General features: G+C 36.9%; 1 protein-coding gene across 1 annotated transcript in view; it reads left to right on the top strand.

The window, feature by feature from the left end:
• Positions 1–18,985, top strand: part of NRAP (nebulin related anchoring protein) — a 55,866-nt gene that overhangs the window by 23,170 nt on the left and 13,711 nt on the right. The window contains exons 17-32 of the mRNA XM_080596524.1: positions 783–881; positions 1,383–1,487; positions 2,910–3,017; positions 3,927–4,028; positions 4,531–4,728; positions 4,954–5,058; positions 7,307–7,405; positions 9,091–9,195; positions 9,344–9,451; positions 10,069–10,380; positions 11,451–11,555; positions 13,699–13,797; positions 15,570–15,674; positions 16,046–16,153; positions 16,954–17,067; positions 17,909–18,106. Coding sequence (XP_080452650.1) covers positions 783–881; positions 1,383–1,487; positions 2,910–3,017; positions 3,927–4,028; positions 4,531–4,728; positions 4,954–5,058; positions 7,307–7,405; positions 9,091–9,195; positions 9,344–9,451; positions 10,069–10,380; positions 11,451–11,555; positions 13,699–13,797; positions 15,570–15,674; positions 16,046–16,153; positions 16,954–17,067; positions 17,909–18,106 — 2,070 coding nt within the window. The remainder of the gene's footprint in view (positions 1–782; positions 882–1,382; positions 1,488–2,909; positions 3,018–3,926; positions 4,029–4,530; positions 4,729–4,953; positions 5,059–7,306; positions 7,406–9,090; positions 9,196–9,343; positions 9,452–10,068; positions 10,381–11,450; positions 11,556–13,698; positions 13,798–15,569; positions 15,675–16,045; positions 16,154–16,953; positions 17,068–17,908; positions 18,107–18,985) is intronic.

The raw sequence follows: 18,985 nt of genomic DNA, 5'->3' as shown, positions 1-18,985 counted from the left end.
TGGTCTGGTGGGAGGTGTCCCTGCCCATGGCAGGGGGGTTGGAATTGGGTGTTCTTTAAGGTCTCTTCCAACCCAAACCATTCCATGATTCTATGATTCCATGATTCTATAGAATTGTTTAGTGTAGCACTAAAGCCTTAGGCAGCAACAGGTTTGAAAGCAAGCTTCTCCATGATGTGTTATCTTCCATAATTTGGGGCTTTGATATGTTTCTTTTTATAGGTTATTATTGCTGCTACCATGTTAATGTATTAGAAATTTTGTGGGCTCCAATCTACAAAACTCTTACGACATATGGAACTTCTGTGATTACTGAGTTTTAATCTAATAATTAAATACAATGCATAAGAGAGTTCATTTGCTCTGTACAGAGTTGCACTGGACAGACCTCTTTATAAAGGAAAATTATAACTGTCAATTAGGATAGTCTGATAAAGATAAAAATAGTCTGAGTGATGGTTGGAGATGTCAGTTGTATAGAAATGCTTTGAGGGACCAGCTGAAACTGCACCTTTTTTATGAATTTGTGGTTTTGAGGGAAAGGGGTTATAAGTGAAGTTCATTTTCAAAGTGGAATAAAAATTATGACCTCAGACTAGGAAATTTTCAGAGCATTAACTACAGATCTCATCCAAGAGATCCTGACATTCGTCCCCTTCTCAACTAATTATGGTTTAAGTTATGAAAATTAGCTAAAAAATTTTTGTCTACTCAATCTCTCATTTTCTAGCCTGAAAGTTTCTTCCTTTATTAAATTTATTCATTTATTTATTTTAATTTAGGTAAACTACAGGCAGAGCATAGACAAGCTGAAGTACAGCTCTGTTGCCAGTACTCCACAAATTGCTCAAGCCAAAAGAAATGCACAGCAGCTCAGTGATGTAAGTTCTGTCAACATTGGCCATGTTTTTTATTAGAATTATGCGATAACTTTATTTCACAGCATTTGTAGCACTTAAGTGTTTTTATTTTTGACAGACAACCAGCAGATTTACAAATAAAACAAGAATACAAAACGAGTGAAATTACTTCAAAAAATGTAACAAACAATACCACTAAATACAGTATTGTCTTCCATTTTTAACAATTGTATTAGTGTGCTTTGTTAGTGATTTATCTTCTGTGCATTTTTTTAATCAGATATTTGCTGCTTACAAACAATCAATAATGACTCTATTTATAGAATAACTGTTCTAATTGCTAGTACCCAGGTGAAAGTTATAATTAGCTTTTCACACCCAATATATTTGTCAGCTATGACTTTCACTATCATATGGCACCAATAACCTACAATTCAACAGCAGTCAATCAGTGTAACAGGCATATCATTTAGTGAGTTAAAAATAACTGAGATTGGTTTTGATTTTTTCAATTTATGACAGCTGAACTACCGAGCCCAGTATGAGAAGACAAAAACAAATTACACTCTACCTCAGGATGTACCTCAGCTAGTCAAGGCGAAAGCCAATGCTGAGTTATACAGTGAGGTAAGTCAAGTGTTGTGGAAATACTTGTATTCATGATGCCATTAAAAGGGAGAAATGAATGTACAGATGATGACACTGTTTCTGGAAGTGGTTAGCATTTACAGTCTGTTTTTACTAAACAGCATGAGATGTAGGAACCAGAAGAGAGAGAGCATGCAATTTCAAGTACATGGAAACTGACAGACATTTTTTCCAAGATTTTTTCCAATGATTTGAATTTGTTTAATAAATCAGTGATCACTTCACAAAATTAGCAGCTTCTGTGGTGGTATTCATATGAAAAAAGACAATATTTATTTCATTTCTAATAACTCAAAGGAAGTTTTTGCAATGGAAATGAAGTCCATGCAATGAGTCACAGTGACTTCAGTGAACTTCAGTGAAGCCCACTGTTGCTACCGTTCTTCATTCATTACAATATATAGAGATTTACTTAGTGACCCGGATGTTAAAATAAAACACTTACAGGAAAGCCTTAACCTCTATTTAAGTTGTTAAGTAATTATCAGACCTGCGTTGTAGATAATTTTGTGGGGAAAAAGCCCAACAGATGACTAAATACAAAAACAGAAAGAAAAAGAAGAAAACAACAACAAAAACCTCCAAATGTATTACTGGTGTGACTGTTATTTTTGAGCCAGCTTAATAATTTTTCATGGTTTTGAGTTGGCATTGCTGCAAGTTTTTCATGGCATATTCATACAATTTATTCTATGGCTAAGTTACATTTGAGTTGCATTTGTGTTGTGGAGAAACGCTCTTTTTGGCTATAATGTGTTGGGATGCATGCTCAGCATTAGATATTATCAAAAAAAAAAAAAAAAGCTACATCCAGAAATCAGAGGTTCATGGATGTAGGTGTATGCATGCAAGCATACTTGATCCTGATCTAATGGAATTTAAAGTGGAACCTTGAAAACGAGTTTAAACAACTAGTGCTTTAGCTTCCATTGACTTTCAGAAGTTAAACGTGATTTTCACATCATTAGCTCTAGTTTGGCAGTATGATGGGGGAAGAAAAATCCTGAAACGTGTAGTGTGATGTCTGAAACATGTAGTGTGAACAGCACCAGCTGTTCATCCCTAGAGATCAGCTGCTATTAATCTACAGTATTTGCATATTTAGACAAAACCATGGACACTTTTGGAAACCTTTCCCTCCTCCATGCCAAGAAAAAACAAGAGCTATGCATGCAAACCTGGTGCAAGTTCTGGGGTTTAAAATGACTCTAAACTGCAAGATTAAAACTCTTGATTCAATCCTAGCCAATTAATTAACACAGAATGATAACAAACTGTGATTTAATAATGTTCTAGTTCGTGGGCAGAGAGTATTTATACTTGTTTTTTGTTCTTAGTCATTCTCATGCTCATTTGAAGATCTTGTGTGTTACTAACATGTTGCTGTCTTTCCTTTCTCAGATTAAGTACAAAGAAGGCTGGGAGAAGAGTAAGGGCCAGGGCTTTGAAATGAAACTTGATTCTCTGCCTTTACTTGCTGCAAAAGCTTCAAGGGATCTTGCCAGTGATGTAGGTTACATTTAATTACCTAGGAATTATTCTTTACATAAGTTGCTGTAGCACAGGGAAATAAAGCTTAGCTCACTTCATCTGGGTGTTTAAGCCCTGCATTCGGCTGTCATGCATTCATCTTTCTTAAAGGCAGATGAACAGCTGGAAACTTTCTCAGACTCTGCTATGAAAATTCACTCTCTGAAATTATTATTTTTTTTAAATATGTGTATGGAAGGAAGCAAAGTTTGCAAAAGGACAATGGCTCAATCCTCTCATAGTAAAATTCAGTGTTTTGAATTATTTACAGCTTCAAAATTGCTGTTATCATCCACTGCAAAGGGACTGTGTGTTTCTTTAGTCTGTTTCTTTAACACAAACACATGCATAGTAAAAAAATATATATCCAAACTAACTATTTTTGAACAACTTATCTCATAATTCTCAGCCTCTGGAGAGGTAGAAAAGGAAGGAACTTTGCCTGTAGTTGGAAAGTGTTCAGCAATGAAGATGATTCAGAAATCTCTTAAGAATGGAATAGAATACAAGAGTTTTCTTCTCACTCAGCTGCTCTCCCACTTCATTAAGAAAATCAAGTCTTGGATTTCTTGCTTGATTTTTACATGATTGTTTTTTTATCATTTGGTTGAAGAACCAGATAATTTAGCTATTCAGAAGACTTAAAGTCTGTAAGCACATACATCTCAGAGGAGTAAGCCTTAAAGAATAAGGTTAAAGACAACATAAGTAATACCAATCTTGTGCCTGTGGGAATTTCTGAGAAAGTCTGGGAAATGTGAAGTGATGAGATGCAAATCAGACTAAACTCTTCTAAATTTTGACCACCCAAATTGTCAGTGAAAAATATATTGCTTATCTCTGGGGTAAGTGAAAAATGTTCTTTGACTTAAACTATTTTTTTCACAGATTAAGTATAAAGAAGAGTATGAAAAAACAAAAGGAAAAGCAATTGGAACCAAAGATTCAAGACTTTTGCACTCTCTGCAGGTGGCCAAGATGAGTAGTGAGGTAAATTATTTATTTCCCTTACTCAAAAGGTGTTTTTCGTAATTATGAATCTTTCAGCAACAAATACCTGACCTACCACTGCTACTGATGTTTAACTATAAGAAATGGAAGCCTTTGACAGAAACTGTTTTCCTTCCTCAGTCTGTTAATGTACAATGATTGCACAATATTTTTGTTCCCCTAGGGAATTTTGTGTTGATGATGTCCTAATTTCAGAGCAGGAAAATAACATCATCCTATTAAAACCTCAGTATAACCACTTCTACACGGAACTTTCAAGCAGATAATAATATATTGTAAACTAAGATGTACTGTAATAGAGAGGGTGTCTCTAGATACTGCAAAATTAATTCTGCCAGCTGTTTTATGGATTCCTCATAGGACCTGATTAAATTTTTTTTTTTTTCCTAATCTGGAAACAAACAGGACTGGACATTTAAGATAGACTTGGATTTGCAATGCACTGATAGAGACAACTTATTTTCATTCTTTCTGTTTCTAGATTGCCTACAAAAAAGATTTTGAGGAGAGTAAGACCCATTTCCATCTGCCTATGGATATGGTAAACCTGAGGCATGCTAAAAAGGCCCAGGCACTTGCTAGTGACTTGGATTATAGGAAGAGACTCCATGAATACACAGTGGTTCCAGAAGATATGAAGACAAAATGGGCCAAGAAGGCCTATGGACTCCAGAGTGATGTAAGTTTATATGTACTCCGCTTATGTATTACAAGCAATATGGATGTCCATAAACTTTTTTTCAGAATTTGACATTCTTATTTCACGTGGACACTCCCTGATTTGCACTATGACTTTTTAAAATGTCTTCAAAATGTTTTTTGAAACTGGCAAGTGTGCACATGTTCACATGCAAATACTGTATCTGTGTCCCCCATGCTAATAAATGTCCTTTTCCCTCAACAGCTTCAATATAGGTCAGACTTGATGTGGATGAAAGGAGTTGGGTGTATTACAGAAGGAAGTCTTAATATACAACATGCCAAAAATGTAGGAGATTTGGTCAGTGAGGTAAGCGGAGTGCTCAGCCTTCTGTCTGTTGTTTGTTTAGAGGCTTATGCATGCTTATTCCACTGCATCATGTGAAATAGATAAGGAACTCCTATATCAAAAGGACATAATTTAGATATTCTACAGTTTAGGAGATCCTGGAATCAAGGTTAAAAAACAATTTTCCCATTTTATGATTATTGATTTCTGTCAAGATTGTGAGGCAAAAGTCCCCATAATTGTGCTTTCATCTCTTCATTCACGTACCCATTTTGCAGAGCAGCATGGAAAGGAATCAGAATTTCCTACGTGATGTGCTACATGTAGTGTGTAGAATTCTAAGGAACGGTGCTGAAAAATTAGATATTTGACAGCCATGTTTGAAAATTTTCTTGCTCTTCAGCAAATAAGGGCTGTGACTTTAGTGGCAGTTTCAACCTGTGCTACTTTTCATCACTTTCCCTTGACTAATTCATGGTTCCACACTGCCATTAACCTTATGGAAGTACACTTCCTCAGCTGCTTAGCTATGGTTGAGTTGTTTCACTAGTGCTGGGGAAACCAGAGGATAGAAGAACAAATAAATTAGGGGAAGTTTGACAAGAAGGTTAAAATCCCACTTAGTGCTGGAGGAAGGAATGGAAGCCAGTTAGCTACTGGAGATCACACTCTCTGATACCTTGGGTCTCTGACATCCTCTCGCTGCTACTGTAAAGGGGAAAAAAAAATACATCTTAGAAACAAAAGAAGAGCAGCAACTCTCAGATCCAGTGTCTTGCTAGAGATAGACTGACATCTGCTGCTGTAGTGTGCTGTAGTAATAATCACTTCCACAAATACTTAATCCATAATGATCTGCTTTTTCACTTCAGTGCTGTATAAGGCCAAGAGATGGCTGACAGTCATTTAAACTGGAGACTGGTGGATATTTTTTAGAGATCTCTTACCTGGCATTTTGTCACTTCTTTGCAGAATGTCACTACATTGTGTTCCATGATATGTGACAAAACATGCCGGTTTTAATCTGCCTCCTTTCCTTCCAGGTTCCTAAAACAAAGTGATGAGCACCTCTTTGAAGTTCTGCATGCTTTTATAACTTCTGTTTTGTGTTCCCCTAGAAAAGTCATAGCATAAACTGATCTGTTCACCCATCAGTTCAAACAGAAGGATTTCTCTCCTGAAATGCCAGATATTGAAAAAATGCAATTAAACCTCTCCTAGGTGGAAAGCCCCACCTCCTTGTGGAATTGTTAGAATAGGAATTTGACTAAAGTATGCAAGAAGTGTTTGCCTGGTCTCCGCTCTTATTCTGTGGTCTTGAAATGATGTGCTGAATTACCTTGCACTGTCTCAAAGCCAGATAGAAGTGCTTAGCTTGCTCTGAAATGAGTGATGCAGAAGACTTGGGCAGAGGCATGGATACAAAACAGGCCTGATCCAAGGGCTGATGAAATCAGTGGAAGTTTTCCTCTTTCTTTAGTGTGTCTCAGATGTAAAATAAAACAAAATGGAATAAAAGTAAGGGAAGTCTTATTTAGCAAGCTAGAAATATTAGTCTGTATGCAAATTTGTCTATGCAAGTAGATTTCATTTAAGTGCTGGTACCAGAGGATGAATGGAGCAGGATGTTTCTTTAGGATGTTTCTTTCCATATCCAAGACTTGAGCCTTGTGTTGGACTCTCATGGGTGTTATTCTCAGCTGATGGTGGGGAAGATTTTGAATTACAATTAATTTCAAGACACTGAAATTTCCCGTTCTAATTTAACTGATAAATTACAAATGCCTTGACAACTGAAAAATAGCTCGTATGTTCTGTGATTTGAACACCACATGCCTATGTTTGAGAAGTCTCATGTAAGAAAATGAGCTAGTAATATTGACTGCGTAGCTCACAGGCTCTCATGGGCCCTCACTTAAGACAGCCAGTTTGTAAAGAGCACTTTTCAGTCTGATTGCAGCCAAGATCTTGTAAGATACGTGGCTAGTACCTCTGCCACCAAAGATTATCTCAGCTTGCAGTGTCAGCAGCAGTGTATTAGGCATGCTCTCACACTAACCTCCTTGCCACTGTGGTCCTCTCAGCAGGAGACAGTAGCAGAATATATTATTTGGAAGCTTTTTTTTTTTCTGATACTTATGCTAAAACTGCCTTGGGAATTTGCAGCAGACTTCTGGTTCTATTGGTCATATGCTTTTTGAAAGCACTGAATCTTTGGGAAGATAAATATTATAGCAACTTTTGTGTAACCTGCTTTAATTTGACCTAGAAAAAATACAGACAGAAGGTTGATGCTCTGAAGTTCACCAGTGTGGCGGACAGTTCTCAGATCAAACATGCCAAGAAAAGCCAGGAACTGCAAAGTGATGTAAGTCCTTGACCATAATTTTCTCTTTGCAAGTAGTTTTCTCATGATGTGGTCATTCCTGGGGTTTATACACTGAGGGTGGGGAGAGGAGAGGAAGAAGAGCTCGTCATGAAAGCTTTCAACCTCTGGTAGTTATTGAGATTTATTTCTAAATGTTTTATTTGTTAATTACATGAATTCTCTCATTGAATTTTCTGAACTAGAACAACAGTTGACCCCCAAAAAACAATGGGAACAGAAATTTGCAAGCCAGGCTTCTCATAAATGATGTCAGTGGCCAGAGAAAAAGAGGCGATGCCTCTACAAGACAGCCTTGGCAACAAACTTGTGAGTGGTGCAGGCAGGATTCAAGTATGGCTGAAACGTGTTCATGAGAGGTTGCCTGAATATTCCTGGGACATTAATGTCATCTGCACAAAAATTGGCTATCCATGAGGAAGTAAAAGGCAGGAAGTATTCCCAGCTGATCCTCAGGCAGTGTTTCAAAACAACGTAGTAGCAGACGGCAACTCTCTTAAGTTTCCAAAAGAAGGGGAACCTGGTGTTAAAATTACTGACTAATATTGTAACAGAAGTGACTTTCCAAGCTGTGTTTTTTTTTTATTTATTTTTTATTATTTTTGGTGTGGGGGTTGCATTTTAATGTGCTGTTCCTTGAACTGAAGTACAGTCAGCTCCATCTACAGTCAGAACTGAAGATACAGGTGTTACATGAACAAAGCATTATTGCCTCATGATTGTTTTTTTTTCTGGCAACTACCTTGTTTCCTTTTTTTGTTCCTTTGCATCAAGAAAAACGTGGCACTTACTTGGATGAGTGCTGTGTGTCTCAAAGATAACACCAATGTGAATCAGAGGAGAGCGCTGGTCTCTTGACTGCTATTATTTACCTTCTATGTACTGGATAATTCTACCTTTCTGAATGTGTTGAAGCTCGAATAGTGATGCTGAATTTAGGGCTTTATACTAGGACAATCTATTTTTTTTCCTGTGAGATATAAGAAATATAATGCTTCATGAAATGGTACATCTTTTCATAGCTTTTCAATAGCTCTGCCAACAGTTTTATGGGGTTCTGAAACAGAGTAGCTAACTTCTCTGTTGAAGTTGCTCTGGGATATAAAATAGAGATGTTTGCTACTTGGATCATAAAAGGGACATTTATATTTTTATTTAAATGCTGGAGTATTATGTCAGCAATTATATTTAGGTCACACGTTTTCTCTACAGATTGAACTGCTTAGTGTTCTTCATTTTGTGACCAAAATTCACTGTTTTTATGTCCTATTAAACTCTTTCATTCCACCTAGAAAGTAGTTGCAGTTTAATATTGGATGAAATATATTCTTGCAGACATTTTGTATGGGCTGTGAATTAATGTCAGCTTTATAGCCAGTTAAGTAACTAACTTTAGGAAGAAGAATTAAAGTATCCTGATATGCATGTTATTTCTTCACTGCTTCCTTGAAATTTAACCATGAGTAATTAGGCCAACTTGGCTCTGTGGGTTAGCTTTTAAATTCAGACTTGACAAAAAAAAAAAAAAAAAAGTCATGAAGCTGAAGACTAACTCACCAAATAAATTAACCTTAACAAATTCTTGAATATTTGGAGTGTTTCAATCGATATTTCTTCAAAATTAAACATGGCCTGTTGTTTGTTAACCACACTTGCTTTCTGGACAGGTTGCCTACAGGTCAGGAAAAGAGCAGTTTCTTCATCAGTACACCATCACAAAAGATGAGCCTTTCTTCATACTCGCCAAAGCAAATGCTGCCAATATCAGTGAGGTATGATCAGGATCAGATCCTTACACATATAGTTGATGGTCATGGAGTGTATGATAGTCTGATACTACTTGAGAACTTCCGCTCTAACTATAAAATGAATAGAATATTATTGATAGTAATAAAAACACTATTATTGTCATCTCTTCAGAAACTGTACAGAAGTAGCTGGGAGCAGCAGAAGAAAAAAGGATTTGTGCTTCGTCTGGATGCTTTGTCATTCTTGACAGCTAAAGCAAAGAGGGATCTGGCAAGTGATGGGAGTATGGACTCCATCAGGGTTCTTTATCCATAGGACAGCTGAAGGTCCAGGCTGCTACCAGAGTGTTAGGGATGTGTCACATCTGTCCCAGTGCCCTGAGCCACCCTCCTTGATTCATGCTAAAGAGCAATGGAGGAGTTGTCTGGGTGAATGGTATTCCATAATAATTCAGAAGGCTTGCTCTGAGCAATTCAGAGTTATTCCCTACATGCTGACTATGTTTTCCTATTCTCATTTTGACCAGAGGGTGAATTTCAGAAATCAGAGTGGGGTTCTCATGTGAAACATAGTAACTTAATACACCTATGGGTGGCCAGAAAATCCCTGAAAGATTCTTTGGACATCAGTGCTTATAGAATATTGCTTTTTTCTAAAGATAACCAAAAAGAAAATATTTCTTAGAGCTTTTTGAGAGCATATTACTATTGAGATAGGGTTTATTCTTGGTAGGCGCTAATTTCTAAGGCATTCCAGTTCTTTTTTTTTTTTTTTTTTTGGCAAATGGGCTCCTTGTATTGGGGACCCAACACTGATACACCATTGCTTTAGTAGTAGCAAAGGTGTCAGTTTCACAGCTTAGATCATTTACTCATGGTCTGTTTCCTTCTTCACAGATTAAATATAAGGAAGATTATGAGAAAATGAAGGGTAAGCTGATTGGAGTAAAAGCTGCAGAGGAAGATTCAAAAATGGCTCATTCCCTTCAAATGTCAAAGTTGCAGAGTGATCTGGAGTACAAGAGGGCATTTGAGGACACGAAGAATAAGTTCCACGTCTCTATGGATATGGTTAACCTTGTCCATGCCAAAAAGGCTCAGAATTTGGCTACAGACAAAGGATATAAGACAGCCCTCCATCACTACACTGCCTTGCCTACTGACATGAAAGTGGCGTGGGCCAAGTGGGCCTATGGATTGCAAAGTGATGTAAGTCCAGAACTTATTGTATTTCAACACTTTCATGCAACCCCTTCAGATACTTACGGCTGAGTTTCTTTGAACGTTTATGCTTTTTAATGCCATGACATATTTATGCACTTAGTTTTTCAACCGTTAAATAGCTAATATTAAAAGAGCAATTAGCAACCACTTCTTTGCTCAAGAGACATATTTAAGGTGTTCAGTGTTTTTGAGAGGAATTATGATCCTATTTATGATCATGGCTTCTTCAGAGCCTATATTAATAAAACCCTGCTAATTGCATATGATGTACATTTGTTTATTTATTTTACCTAATGTATAGGGAGGTTAAATAATTTATGTAAAATGCTGATAAAATTCCACGTGGAGCCCATGTACTGAGCTGTAACCATCAGATACACTGTCTGACACTGTGTGGTTAATCTAAGTCAGTCTGCCATCCTGAGGTTTTAACTCAGAACTTCTAAAGAAAACTAAGATGGATATGTGTACAGGTCTTGTCGAGGTGCAGGTGCTGAAATGCTTCTGGCTTCTTTGAGAAACCCATCTGTTGAGCTTGTATAAACTTTTGGAATTTAGTAGGCTGTTGGCAGAAGAGATTTAGTGAGGAAACAGAAGCACATCTGTACCCTTGCTCCTTAAAGACACATGGAAAACAAACAAACGACAAAATGCTTTCCCTCCAGTACAGCAACATGTTAGAGGTTAGGAAATGCTAATTATCATTTTCATATCATTGCAAATGATTAATAATCTTATAAACAGCGCACATCAGATGCTATGTAGAGTGGAACTGGTTTTTTTAGCTAAATTAGAGTAAAAATTACAAATGACAGTAAGGTGTAGGCCACTTCTACAAATTGCCTTGCAAAGTATATTGCACAAGTGCTGGTGAGTCCTGATACTGTTATCTCATTCTGTAATTTATTTTGCTTTCCTTGCAACTGCTCAATAGCAAATAAAACACAAGCAGGAACTAATTTGACTTGGCTGTTGTTCCTGAGATTTCTGAATCCTTTAATGCCATTTTAAGTGTATGAACACCAACAATAAGATGATTTTTTTTCCTTTGTCAGAACCGATACAGAGCAGATTTGAACTGGATGAAAGGAGCTGGATGGATAGCCACTGGGTCATTAAATGTGGAGCAGGCTAAGAAGGCAGGAGAACTCATTAGTGAGGTGAGATTTCATGACAGCATGCAACAGAATTTGCTGCATAATGTGTGCAAAATGTCTGTATAAAATTAAAATAATTTCCACTCAAAGGGGAAAGAAAAAGGCATACCACATGAAAGCCCTCAAAACCAGGGATAGGACTGGTAATTAGAGGGAAACCAGATACCAAACACACACCAGTAGGAGTCCATATAGCCTTTGCAAAAACAAAGTAGGTGACAAATGATATTATGAATAATAATGGCAATCAAACAGTGCTCAATTGCTACCCACTAGCCTACCTTTTTAATGAAGCAAAACAGGAGAGATGATGAAAAGATGCAGTCATTGGACCAAGAACCTTCTTTTGTAACAGATACACATTCCTTCTTGCTCCTTTTCCAAATATATTCACATTAGCTATTGAAATTCACATAGATATCTCTGTATGCAGCTACATATATATGTCTGAGTAGTTTTCATCCTTATTTCTCTCAGTAGCCAATGCTACTTACAGCAAAGGCAAACTCTAGAAACATTTGTGCCAGTCACATGAGGCCTTCAAAGGAGGTACTGGTGGAAGTGGTTAAAAGGTTCATCGTATTCTGTCTCTGTTATTTCAGAAGGAGTCCTATTGGCCAAATCTGCTGCACTAGGAGACTGAATTTTGTGATTTTTTTTTTTTTTTTAAGATAACCACTGGTGATACAGGAATCATCTGTCCATTCGCTCAATGAGAATAACAGTATAACCACTGGTGTAGTGTCATGGTTATTCTTTCACATTTGCCTTATTCCTAACACTACTTTTTTCTTCCTATACAATTAACTACAATGAAGAAGGATGTGTTTTCTTACACACAACAAACTAGATCCTCAGCTGGTATAAAGCAAGGTAGCTTCATAAAAGCTAGTACAGAAATGGCAGCTGGGATAATAACTGTAAATCTATATAAGTATACCATTTTGATGTACAGTAGTGGCAAGTTAGCCATGTAGAAATTTGACCTGGTAGGTTGTTTATGCCAGTCTTTTTTGTGAGTACTAAATTTTAGATGGCTATGAGCCTCCTCCCTTTTTACATACAAACCACGAATTACTTGTATTACTGCTAAAAAGCAATATTATTTCTCAGAATTTTTGTAGAGATGTTCTGGTCAACTCATATTTGTCTCTACAACTGAACAGAACACTGTCCCCACTCTTGTCCCCATTTAAACTCAGTAAGATTGCTCATTATTGAGGATTTTCTCTCTGAAACCAAAACATTGCTTATAAGCTTGTGATATCTTAAAAGATTTAATGTGTCTTACATAGTCGTTTAGAGTCTCCAAAGAATCAAGATGTTGTCTGAAGCTTCTGCAGATCATAGCTCAAATTAAAGGAGGATGATATGCCTTTAAACTTGAACACTGAGATATAAAGTTTCCAAAAGAGCCATGAATATGTTTATTGACTTGGGAGTTCATCACAGGCATCAGGAAAATTTAGTATGTGCTATTTGGAGAAGAAATAAGAGTTATGATGGGTATAGGACAACTCATGCAGGAAGGGAAGATTTTAGAAACGGGACAATGTGGAAAAAGTGTCAGTTTCCCATCAAAGTCTTCATTTTAATTATGTACATATATAACAAGTTTTCTGAGAAGCTTCTATGGGTCCTTCCAAACCAGCTGAATTAATATCACATACCATAACAAATAGACACAGTGTTAATGACTGCACATATTTGCTATATGTAAGTTAGGAGGAAACCTGAGTCTTGAAACAGTAAGTTTCTGCTGCCATTATTAACACACCGCAATTGTATACCATTTCTTGCTTAAAGGAACAATAAATAAAAAAAAATCAGTCATACTGTATTTGAAACCATCTGAAAAAAATTTTAAAATCCTGAGTCCTGGAGTATTTTAGTAGGCAGAACCTGATTTTGAAATATTTTCTTTATATTTACGGAGAAATACTTTAATATTAATTGGCAAAAGGTTATCGTTAAATCGAAACAAATATTAATCTGAAAGTACCTAGGACATAAAGATGAGGAAAGAGGAATAATAATTATGTTCACAAATTCACTCTAATCTCCAGCAACCTATGATTTTTCTCTTTCAAATAGCATGAAAGAGCAGCACAAAATTCACAGCTTTGATCTTTTTTCTGCTCAACAGAAGAAGTACCGTCAGCATCCATATGCTTTGAAGTTTACCAGTATTAAAGACACTCCTGAGATGATCCAGGCTAGAATTAGTTATAACCAGGCTGTGGATGTAAGTTATAATGTATATACATTATGATTATAAGAGTGGTATCCTCTTTGAACGACCTGATTGAAGCACTGGCTTTCTCTCTCTTTCTTTCTCTGAGATTATCCTTGGGAACCATGAAACTTCTGTGTTCTGGTGTGGCGCATCTCACAAAGAGCATGTTTCTAACTTGGAATGGGAAGTCGTAGCAATCCCACTGAAGTGAATGGGAATTTCGTGTAAAAAGGGCTTTCAGTCCGTAAAATTTAAGAGTAAAACTGACCTTTGACCTTTAGAGGCTGTTGGCCTTTTGAGATTCACTGAGGAAGAACATATATGGGGTTCTTTCGCCTTTTCAAACAGATCTTTCAAATTTCAATTTCCGTATATTCTTTGGAAAGAAAATGTGAAGCAGCATGACAAGAAAGAAAAAATAAATTATTTCAAGCTGTCATCCTCCTGAGAGAGAAATCCAGAAGGGGAAACCTTAAAGGGAAGAATTGAGGGTGTTTAGTGTTTAAACATGTTTATTTTTAATAGAAGAGCGATTTAAAACCATTGTAGACTTAACTGGGATAATACTGAAGTAAATAATATGCAAAAGTCACTCAAAAAAGACAAGTTTCAAACATGAGAGGATGTTTCATTGTGAAAATAGATATTTTTAAAGTGAAGAGGAAGATGAAAGACTTTGTGTAAAACACATGCTATTGTAATACTTATAGTGTCTATGCCTTTGGTTTAATTAATAAGATCCAAAAGGCTTACATCTCAGGCAGGATAAATAAAAGTCATTTTGTTCCACTGAGCCGCAGTCAAAATCAGTCTGCTGCTCTACTTCTTCACACGTGGAGTTCTCATTAATTTTCCTCTCATGGAGCTGCATTACAAGTGGGTCTACTTGCTAAAGAAAGTGGCAGCAGGGTGAAACAGTGAGACGTTCATTCTAATCTAGAGGGTCTCAAACCCATCATGCCTGGGAAAGGCAAGCTGGGTGGTCAAGACATGGGCCAAAGGCCACAAAAAAAGTGGCTATCTGTACTGGGCTGAAAACTACAGTGCTAATGTAAGAATAAACTAAGAGAGGAAAGAAAAATAATTTGAAGGAGGTGATCTGATTAGCCATGGTAGGTGAAGTTCCAGTTAACCTCATAAAATGCCTCTTATCTGTCTACAGACATCCGAAAGTCCTGAGCCAACTCTATATTCTTCCTCCAAAGATTGATACGAGTAGCCCACATAGGCAATTTAGGATGGGATCAGTCACCTTCTGAGTTTTTTGTTTCTTGTCATTGTCTATTGGGCAACCCCCTCGCAACTAGCTCTGGAAATAAAATTGGAGTAATTGCACAGATAATTGTCATAGTATTCATCTACTAAAAATGAACAAATTTGGAAAGATGTGTTTGGGGAACTTCAACTCCCCGGATTCCTGTGGAGTTTCAGAAGTGCTGGTGGGCCTCTCAAGGCTGCATATCTGTAATAAATACTGTTTATTCTCCCTTTCCTTATTCACATATGTTGGAAGTCTTATCAAATTAATATTCAGATAAATGAAATTTCATAGTAATTGATTTGTATGCTCATAACTTCTCACATACTCTAGCTGATGGGTGCATCAAACACTAGAAGTTTTTTTGAATACTTTTTGACTGATATAGTTGCCTGTGTTTAATGCTATTGTAATTTTTCCATAGTCTTTGCATGCCATAAACCTATTTGAAAATATTTTTTGTCTGAATTAGGCGATGAATGGGTAGTCAACACTTGCTACTGAAACTCTTTTCTGTTTGCAGAGACTGTACAAGGAACATGGAGAGAGTGTAAAGCATCAGTATACACCAACAACAGATTTTCCTGAACTCCTTCTGGCCAAATTAAATTCCATGAATATCAGTGAGGTATAAATCTTACCTTTAATACTTTAAAGGGAAATGGAAAAAGTTGATAGTGCTTTCCCCTTTATCCTACACCAGAAATCATTTTTTTTCTTTTCACCAGTGTATGATCTATGGTCTAGGTGTTTCTGAAGTAAAATCAGAAATCAAATTTTTTACCAAACTTCTTAATAAACTTCTCTTAAGTTAGAAAGATAAGAATGAACACGTGATCTGATTATTCATGTTGTGTGTATTGATATTTTCATTTATGTTAGCAGTTTGTGCTACAATAGAATGGAACTACTCCGGTAACGTTTCTAGGATAACAACAATGCTGCAGTGTCAACCCTCTGAACAGCCTCTCTGCTTCTGTCCTGTTCCATATTTCCTAGATTCGCTATAAGGAGTCCTGGGGAAAGATGAAAGACGGTGGATATCAAATGAAACTAGATGCTATTCCTTTCCAGGCCGCAAAGGCTTCGGGTGAAATCATAAGCGACGTAGGTGAACTTACTGCTGATATTGTCCAGTAGGAGATGTCAGTCACTCCAGAGTGTTTCTGCTCTGCTGAGTGACTCTTGATGGAAACAGCATGTCCAGTGAACTCTACAGCTGGGAGACATCCGGCCTCAGTCTAGTTAGTTATTGTGCTTTTGGAGGTGTGGACACAAGCAAGTTAACCATCAAAGGAAGGTTTGCTAAGGCAAAGCTGACCAACCTCCCTAATGTATTGACTTGGCTACAGTCACTAACAGTGATAGGGATTGTTCAGGAGATATCAGCCACTGTCAGATAACCAACCTTTGGAGAACAGAGCTTAGTCAGGATGTTCTACCCTTCAGTGTTTGTCTTGGGTGTCCTTTGCAGGTTGTAGAGATATATAGTTTAATTTCAAGCATAGGAGACTAGTTTTTCTGAATTTGCTAGAGAGCTAATGGAGAGAGGCTCATCAGGTTGATTCTAAACACCTGCATCAGGTTCTTGTCTTTCACCACCTGTGTAATAGCAGGTAACTGACCCAAACTATTTTAAGTGTTCATTGTTGTGGGTTTATTTATATATTTTTGTATGTGTGTGACTTTCTCTAAGTAGGATAAAATATTTAAATGTTTCTGTAGATGAAGTCTCCCAAGCATCCACTGAAGATTTATTCAAATTTGTTATCATATTAAGTACAGCCAGAATTAAATGTCCATAGCTCTCCTTCTGTAATAAGAAAACCATTTTATTCAGATTTTAACAGTTCTAATACTTGCTTCTCTTCAGTCCTATTCATATTTTTTTCCTATTTCTTTTTCAGCACAAGTATAAGGAGGCATTTGAGAAAATGAAAGGTCAGATGGTTGGTTCATGTGGACTGGACGGTGATATTCATATTGCTCATTCAGTTCATGCATCATCGCTGCAGAGTGATGTAAGTACAAGAAGATGTGGATGTTTTGGAATTGATTTGTTAACAGTGCCTAGTTCCTCATGGACAGCTTTGGACTAGCTTCTTATTATACTGTTTGATTGCAGTGTGCTTACACTGGGATTCTTTCTTGTGTGATGGTATGTGTAGATTGAGATAGGTAAAACAACTGTCTGAATAAATCAGTCATCTGTGAGGTTAGTTTGTCAGTTTGATTGTGAATAGATCTGGATGTTTCTCGATTTTTGCATAATCCGATTAGGAAATTTCATATGAAAAAAATCCTTGAATATTTCTCCAGCTTTCTTTTCTTGGAACAAGAAGTGAAAACAAAATTCAAAAACACCCTCCCCTCCCCCCCCCCCCCAATAATATTTAATATTTTGAAATTAAGCTGGCCAAATTAGTATATAATGACAAATATTTTGAGTAGGGATTTTTACTAATTCTGATACACATGTGGCCATTTGCGTTTTATCTTCAGGCAGTAGCTTCAACTTTTTGTTGTGCATTCTAGAAATGCAGTAAATTAAGAATTCTTTCCTCAGTTTGATAATTTATAGCTTTAATGTGTCCAATTAATAAAAATGAAAATAAATTATACCGCATCTTAATTAAATATAATAAAGATGAGTCCTATTTTGATGAAAAGTAGGGTGCCACGTATTATAATTGCACAGGTTGATTCTTCACTGCATAGTTAAACAGATTAAGAAAAACATTTTTAAAAAGAATAGTTTATGCTGGAAAATTGAAGAAAGATGGGTAATGCGTCTGCTGATCAAAATTTGAATTCTGATTACCATGCTGTGTTTATAAATGTGATCTGTTTTTAATTTTATAGGTGAAATATAAGCAAGGTTTTGAGGATGCAAAGGCTCACTTCCATCTGCCACTAGATATGATAAACTTGGTACATGCCAGGAAAGCCCAGTCTTTGGTCAGTGAACAAGAATACAGACAGCTGCTACACCAGTACACTTCTTTGACTGATGATCTGAGATTGCAGTGTGCCAAGAATGCATATAAACTACAGAGTGAGGTAATTGCAAAACATCCCCTCAATATTTCCCTGTTGGGTCTGGTGCAAGATAGTTCTGTTCCAAATCATGGCAGCTGATGGTATGTATTTGCATGGCAACTGAGGGATAAACAATTACTGTTCTCCCTTGATTACATTCAGGAATTAGACATTTATTTGTTGGGCAGTTGTACAAAGCGTGTGATCGCACCATGGTAAAAGATAAAGTAAGGTAGTCTTTGATGTTGGGGCAGAGAAGTGTTTGCAAGTGGGGATGTTGGTTGTAATTCACTGTTGGCGAATTACTCTTTTTAAGGTCTTACTAACCATGAAGACTCTTTACCCATAGGTATTTTGAGTTGATTTGCACCTGGGTGGGAGTAATGTGCACTTCCACAAGAAAAATGCCTGTTGTTAAAGATCTGATTTGTAAGAGACCTGTACACTGTGGCCCAAGATATAACCACTGCAATTCTCATAAGGACGAGTTTAGCTCACTACATGATTTTGAGTAGAATTACCTAGATAACGCATTACAAATTCAAGGGTAGGCAGTGTCAGTATGCACTAATCTCTAAGTAAAGGGCTTTCAATAAATTAGGTTGCCTCAGGAGTCCTCAGGAAGGACTGTATCTTAAAAACAAGTCTGGCCCAAGAATGCCACTGTACTAAGTTCTACATTTTCAGCCAACAATCTTAAAGATGGCAACTGCGTTCAAACAACCGTTAACATCAGCTACGGTTGTGCTGCTCTAACTCGAGTGAAAACAGATGTAATCAGAGATTCTGAAGCAGATTTCCCTCCATGCGTATCTTCTGACTTGGGAATCAAATGCTGATAGGCAGCAACATGTCTCAGAGCGCAGAATTTACCTCTTTTATCAGCTGGCTAATAGCTGG

Source organism: Anser brachyrhynchus (genome assembly GCF_964034855.1).
Source record: "Anser brachyrhynchus genome assembly, chromosome: 6".
Taxonomy (NCBI): Eukaryota; Metazoa; Chordata; class Aves; order Anseriformes; family Anatidae; genus Anser; species Anser brachyrhynchus.
The sequence above is the reverse complement of the archived record's forward strand: the minus strand, read 5'-3'. Positions and strand labels throughout refer to the sequence as shown.